At 33.6% G+C, this 7,776-nt stretch overlaps 1 protein-coding gene across 13 annotated transcripts in view; it reads right to left on the bottom strand.

Moving 5' to 3' along the window:
* Positions 1-3,167: 3,167 nt before the first annotated feature.
* RYR2 (ryanodine receptor 2) overlaps positions 3,168-7,776 on the bottom strand; it is a 302,536-nt gene continuing 297,927 nt past the window's right edge. For all 13 annotated transcript variants that reach the window (XM_039366919.1, XM_039366921.1, XM_039366922.1 and 10 more), the window contains one exon: positions 3,168-6,058. In XM_039366919.1, coding sequence (XP_039222853.1) covers positions 5,963-6,058 — 96 coding nt within the window. In that variant the 3' untranslated portion in view covers positions 3,168-5,962. The remainder of the gene's footprint in view (positions 6,059-7,776) is intronic.

Below are 7,776 nucleotides of genomic sequence, written 5' to 3'. Positions count from 1 at the left end.
ATTTGATTTAAACGCGGATCTAAAAATGAGAAGCTATAAGAAGATGGGAAAAGATTAAACTACTGGATACACAAACAAAACCAGATAAAAAAGACATAGTAATCCAGAAGAGCATTGTTAATAACCTTTTTTACAGGATTTAGAAATAGCAATAGCACTTAGACTTTTATATTGCCCCATAGTGCTTTACAGTACTCTCTAAGAGGTTTATAGAATCAACATATTGCCCCCAACAATCTGGGTTCTCATTTTACTGACCTCGGAAAGATGGAAGGCTGAGTCAACCTTGAGCCACTCAGAATCAAACTCCTGGAGTGAGAAGTGAGTTAACCTGCAGTACTGCATTCTAACCACTGTGCCACCACAGCTCTTGGGATCAAGGGACTTGTCAACTATTTTGAGAAAAGACAAAGAGAATGGATTGTGGGAAGACAGATAAAGTTCTTTTTTATTTGATCAAGGTTAAAATAGATGGGTTGTTATCTCTGATCATTTTTAATGGATTTTTTTGTGACTAGGACTGGATGTCGATATTGTAAAAGTTTTGCTCATCTATGAGATAGGGAAAGGGAGGTCATACATTTGATTAAGATTAAAATAGTTTTAAAATGTTATTTATGATAATTTTATTGGATTTTTTTTACTTAATAGGTATAAAAGATGAAACTTTCTTTAAAGGTAGAAAATGGGATATAAAAATAAAAGGAAGGATTTTTAAAAAGTTTATTAGATGTATTTTGTTAAACATGTTTTTTATGGATTTTTGCTGATTTAAGATGGAGTGATCTTTAAAAATCTGTTGATAAAGAATGGGTGGGATATGGAATGAAGAGATAGTTTGTTCTAGTTTAAGAGATGGTGATGGTTTGTTCTAGTTTAAGAGATAGTTATAAATATCTATAGGTGCTGGAACAAAGAGGAAGGTTACCCTCTTTTCTTTTCCTTTTTTTCTTCTTTTATATTTTTTATACATTTTATCTTCTCTAGCTAGTATTAGTTTTAAGTATATTACATAATTTTGCAAACTCATATTGACAATAGGAAAAACTCAAAATAAATATGTTCTAGTCCTAGATGCAGCACCCAATGTCAGAAGCTGAAACAAGATGAAGAAATACTATTTGTTCCAGGGTTTCTAAAGAATTTTAGGTGCCAGTTACAAGTATTACTGGTTGAGGGAGACTTTCCTTGGATCAGATCCTAATTTGTGGTGGAAAGGTACATTGCTACTTAATTTCTGTTAATCCACGTGCTTTATTTCCAGCTCTGATGTTACACATTCCTCTTGGTGTGCTTATAAGGAACAAGGCTATCAAGTTCCATTCTTTTGTGGCACAAATGTTTGGAGATTTTTGTGAATTGAGCTAAACTAAGAGTTAATGTTATTGGCTATCTTCCTACACTGAAAATTAGCTTACTATTTTATAAGCCATAGCACTTCTGCAGGTGCCTGACTTAAAAGCATTCCCAAAAGTTATGTGATGAAACCCAGCCACTAGTAAGATACAATCAAGTCTTGGTGAATATATTGTAATTTTCTAGGCCAGTCCTAAACACTTATTTATTTATTTTCAAATATTTATATGCCGCCCAATCCCAAAGGACACTTAGAGTCTATTCATGACAAGATGGCTTTAATCTTTTTTTTCCCTGTGCCTGGAGTACCAAAGGTTTATATGCTTGAGCCTTCCTCTTTAATTATTTGAGATTTAATCCTTTTGAGCCATCCTTCCTGCATCCTTCTCTTTTTTTGTCAGAAATAATTCACTTACAGATACTTTGGAGTTTCTGCATATTCTTTCATTGAGTTCCTTCCCATCACTTCCTGAATATAGCTCAGACTTCTCCATGTTTGTCATTTTGAAGTTCTGCTTTGAAGAGGAGGGTACATATTGGTGCAAGAATCTAAATATTTATGAGGTATTGGTATCATGCTCCAATGCTTTAAGAATCTCAGAGCCAAATTGAAGTGTGGATTTCATGCCTGGATTGACTGGATTAATGAGATCCACAAAACTGCTTTTTTTTTCTAAGCTCACTCTCAGTCTTACAAGGAGCAAGACAAGCAGAAATCTTTTGTTAGTAGTCTAGTTAGAAGTCTAGTTAAGTGAGGGCATTATAGCTGGTTGCAGTAATATCAAAGACAATCAGACAATTGCAGAAATAATGTTTTAAGGAAATATTGATCATTTTCACATTGTATTCTGTTTGTTGCATTTGCTGAGCAAAATAGTCAAACTCATCAACAGACTAAAACATAGGGTATACACACAAAAACTTCCATAAAAAAATGGAACATCTATCCCAGAAAGCTGATTTGCAGAAGAAGAAATATTGAGTTTTCTCTTGCAAAGATCAATGAAAGAGGAGATGTAGAGCCTGGGAGAGGAGTCAAGAAAGGAATCAACTTGAAGTCATTAGTTTCCACAAGTGGCCTTGAATGCCGTTAACTCTTCACCATTCATTGATTAGATTCTTATGAATAAGCATAAGCAATAAATCAGCTTAACTAGAACTTAACACATTGTCCTGATTCTTCATCCCTGACAATCCAGGAATGGGGATGTTCTTTGAAAAACTGTTAAATTCAGGATTATTTGTGCTTTGTGATGGAGGAAATATTATGTTGGTGTGAGGATGGTTCAAGCTGCTTAGTTACCAAACCACAAGACTGATCACAGAAATTGCTAGTGAGATCATTAGGTTTCAATGGTGCTAAACAACCCAGAATTTAAAACAAAAACAAAAACCAGAGCAATCCTATTTTGAAACGTAGGCATTTTTTATGGTTAAATAGACTTCTGTTATATTCAAGAGTAGAACACATGCTTTTAACATTAAAAATCTGTACACATCCTTTGTACTCCTTACAATGAGCTGTATTCTACCTTGGTTATTTTCAAATAGTTCTCCCATACATTTCTTCATAAACAAAATGTAGAAAACAGAGAAATTATAGAAACGGTTTAGTTTATAATGAAGTCATAATTATACAGTAGATTCATTTCTTTTATTCAGTTGTTAATTAATTTAATTAATCAGGCATACACAAACCATTGAACCCCTTTTCAGAGGTTTAAAGATCAAATCAATCCTTTCAGGAACATTCTCAGTTTAGAACTTGATAGCATTTTACTCAATAATAATTAATTAAACCTTAAATCCCATTAAATGTTCTAATTAATTTCATTTTTATTAGATGTGAAATAGATGCCTTTGAGTGCAAGGCATGCTAAATGACAGAAAACAGAAGCCTGAAATCAGAAACAATCAAAAATTTTAAAATCCTTGTAGAAATTAACATAATTAGAAGGTTGCCAGAATTGTATCAGGTAACTGGGAGCTAAATAAATACCTACATAAAAAAATATTATTGGTTGTGGTAATTTAATAGGTGAGGTCAGCAATTCATTATAATGGCAGACATTTAAGAACAACACAAATGAGATATAATAATAAATACAGAAGAAACTTCTCTGTTAATCTTAAAAACTAAGATCAATAAGAAAAATGTTTCAATTATTTCAGTATTGCACTTTGTTAAGAGTATGGAGAAAATTGGGCACAAGATAAGAGTTAGAAACAAATGCTCAGATATAATTTGAGTTCCACAATTTATCTTATTATTGCATTCCACTGCAATTTCAGGGCTATAGGGGAAATGTAAAGAAACTTGCACAATTACTTGGTCTGATGGTGCAAATTCGGCTATAAAAGTCATGATAGTGTAAGGTAACTAAAAAATAGTTCTTACATGCAATAAGGACTCTAAATAAAATTTTAAACAAACTGTCCAATATTGAAGACTACCTGATAAGCCCAATTAGACCAAGACAATTTTGAAGAATATAATTACTCAGAATACTGTAGCAGAAGTTAAATTTAAAATAAGGATCTGAAAATTGTTGATAAAATTATTTGTATCTTGTAAAAATGTTTTTTTAAGTTAAGTACCAGAAATAGATTAATTTTGTCTTGCAAAACAAAAAAGTATGTTACATTTTATTTTTCAACTATTAGGTTATCTAATGCTACAGAAATTATTTCCTTATGAAATATATATTAACATTGTAATCTTAAACTATTAAATAAAAATATTCTAGTGTCCCCTTATTTACTGATCATCAAAAACTGAATAAACAGTAACCTTTCAAAGTAGAGGCTAATTTGCTTACTTGGCCTAGTACAAAATATCTCTAATACGTGGTAAACTTGCAGCTAATTTCTTTATGCTTGTATTGTATAACGATCATGTAAGCTGGAGTAGAAGCCTGAATTTTCACACAATAAAATATCACTGAGAAATTAAAAGACATTCAATATTCAGTATTTCAAACAATAGTCACAAACCAATTGGGTTATTGACTACCAGATGGTAACCAAGTGTTCTGGATATTTTTCATGTTTTCCTATGATGAATAATTTTGTGGCTTCTTGCAAAACTTGCAAATTTATTACAGTATAGGGTTGGTGATTTAGAGTCCCATTCAATGATACATGAACTCTCCAGTTTTAAGGGTTTTCTTTAGAAATTAAATTAGTGCGGGATGCTATCTTCATTTTAGCTACAGAATTACTTAATAAATCTTTTTGTACCATAAACTGTGGATAAGCAAATGATTTGCAATTAATATAAAAAGGAGGAAAATTCAAGGGAACCAAAGCAACCAGTATAGAACCTTTTGTACAATTCACCAAAAAAACAAAATCACAAACTCTTCATTTTGAAATGATTCACAACGAAGCCAAGGGAGAGGAAAACCACTCTACTTCCATTCCAAATCTTTCTTTTTATTTGATTGGTGTTACAATTAAAAAGGACTCAACATGGAGTGTTACACATTCTTGGTGCTTCATGATGCAACTAATGAAATCCCTGAATGGATATTGCTTTAACCTTTGATTTTAAAAACTAACTTAAGAAAAGCTTTAATTCCACTAATGATCACAAATGGCCAAATGAACAGCAACAAAAGGAACAGAAAATAAAAATGAAACCAAACTACTGGCAAGTTCATAATACATACATAACTTGTGGGTTGATGACACTGATTCCAAATGTACGACAAAGCCCACAACACTTGATTACTATGAATATTATTGTGATTTTTTTTCATGTTGATCAACTTGCTTCAAAAGGTTGCTTTCTGTTGTTTAAACTTGCATAATAAACATGCAATGAAATAATTCCTTTTAACATTTTTTTCTGCAATGTTTTTGTTTTCATACAAAGATTTCATAAAGTTACAGTGCTGCATCACAGCATTACCAAAATAAGTGAAAGAGTGAAAGAGGAAGATTCTTGTGAATTTAACTTAATGACAAAAAACCCAACTACTACTTTTTAACCTGAGACACACCATCATCTTATTAAAAAGGTTTGCACAACCAAATCCCACCCAAATCTCTCCAAAAAAAATAAAATAAATATTAAATTGGGAGGCAAAAGAGGACAGATAAAGAAAATATAAGATGTCTTCTTGCACTCATCTTCTGCATAGCTCAACCTACATATAGTAAGGCACTATTTCCCCACAACTTAGTGTCCCCCAGAATCCTTTAAAGCCCTCTGCAAACCACAGAATTCCTTCCAGGATGATGAAATAAATGACTGAAGAAATGTGACTATCACATTATTCCACATATGTTCTCCTATTTAAGGAAGTCATCAGGCAGTCTCAGAAGGAAAAAAAAATCTGTCACAAGTCTCTTTTTTGTGTAAATGTATTCATGTGACATATGGGGATTTGTTGTGTGGGATTTTTTTTCTTCTCTTGCTAGAGTTAAGTTCTCATTGTTCTCAAAGCAAAATCAGAAGAAAAAGAACAGAGGAGTCATTAAAAAAAAGGTTTTGGTGCGCCAAACAGCACCCTGTTTAACGGGTCTGGAAAATCTGATGAATGCTTCAAAGGGAATTGGGAAAGGTGTTGATGGAATCTCAAGGGATGGTCCTCAATTATAATTAATTAAGCTGATCTTCATACTGCTTTCGAAAACAGTCACCGGCAGGAAAAAATTCCCAGCATCGTTCTTGATACATTTTCCACACATAGGACTCCTGAAAAACACAGAAGACAATTTTACAACATCTTTCATGCCATCTGGAATTATTCAACCCTTACAGTAAAACATTCTGAAATGATCAGAGAAGCTTTGCTTATATTCCAAACTACTGTACATAAGAAATGGCTTTATGTTTCAGTTGCAAATAGACCCCTTTCCTGTTCCCACTGAGGATATCATTCAAGATTTTTCTTTCAATTAAAGTGAATCTGAAACCAGAAACTATTTTGCAAAAAAAAAAAAAAAAAAAAATCCGGCAATCTCAAGAAGAACACCATCTGTATTTTTTAAAAAAAGAGAGAAATTAGATAAAACAGTGTTCAACTTTAGCCTCCTTGATTTTTCTGTCAGTATAACTCAGGGGTAGTGAACCTTAGCTCTTTTATGACTTGTGGACTTCAACTCCCAGAATTCCTGAGCCAGCTATGCTGGCTCAGGAATTCTGGAAGTTGAAGTCCATGAATCATAAAAGAGCCAAGGTTGACTACCCCTGGTATAACTGGCCAGGAAAAGGCTGTCTTCAATCTGCCCTGTTTTTCTCATTAATGTTGGGAATTGGATATGTAGAATTATTCCATAATAAAATTCAAAGTATAATTAGCTGGTGGTAGGGTAAAACAATAGGTTAGAATAAAGATGTACAATCAAACAAGTGAAAGTGTTGAAGCAAAAGAAATTATGAAGAAATCTGGAGGAAAAAAAGTATATTCCTATGGAGACTCCAAAAGTACAAGGCTTAGGGAACATTTGGTGCATCCCTAGTTATTTTTCATTTATTTGTCTGCTTTTTTAAATTTTAATTTTTCAAAAAAGGAATTACGTGGGTTGCATAATTTAATAGGAACACATTCAAAGAAACACCTGTAGAATATGTATAAGTGTATAAAGGAACATGATGGAGACATGTGAGGAACCCTAGCATGATAAGAATATCCAGTTCTCGGCATGAATTCTTGATATACTACCCAATCAATCCTGTAATCTAACTTGTAAACCTTACCTCAACTTCCAGCAGAGAATCTCCCAACATGTCACACCCATCAACCACACCCATTTCAACTGATAGCCTCAAACAGTATCGTTCATGCCTTATCTTGGCCATCCATTAAAAGGGCCAAATCTAGTCTAGGCAAGAATAGAGAATCTACACTTCTCAGGCCCAAAGGCTGCACTTGGGAGAGCATTTTGCCTTAGGTAGCATTTTAGAAAAGGCCACAGAGGTTTCCTTTGAGCAGTGCCTAGAAATAGAAACCAAAGGCCAAAGACCACAGTCCAGCCCAACATTATATCCTCCAGCCACTGTCCCCAAAACCTTTTTAAAAGAAACAATTGTAGGTACACCTTGCATATATAACAAAAGAAAAGAATAACAAGAGTTGGAAGGGACCTTGGAGGTCTTCTAATCCTATCCCCTGGTCAAGCACTTGAGACAAATGGTTGTCCAATATCTTCTCAAAAACCTCCAGTGTTGGAGCACCCACAACTTCTGGAGGCAAGTCATTCCACTGATTAATTGTTCTAACTCTCAGGAAATTTGTCCTTAGTTCTAGGTTAGTTCTCCTCTTGATTAATTTCTATCCATTGCGTCTTGTCCTGTGTTCAGGTACTTTGGAGAATACACTGACCTCTCTTCTTTGTGGTAGCCCCTTAGATATTGCAACATTGCTATCATGTCACACACAAGTCCTTCTTTTCATTAAACTAGGTATACCC

The sequence above is a fragment of the Crotalus tigris genome, unplaced genomic scaffold (genome assembly GCF_016545835.1).
Source record: "Crotalus tigris isolate CLP2741 ecotype Arizona unplaced genomic scaffold, ASM1654583v1 scf7180000020463.618913, whole genome shotgun sequence".
Taxonomy (NCBI): domain Eukaryota; kingdom Metazoa; phylum Chordata; class Lepidosauria; order Squamata; family Viperidae; genus Crotalus; species Crotalus tigris.
This window is presented reverse-complemented; position numbering and strand designations above follow the sequence as displayed.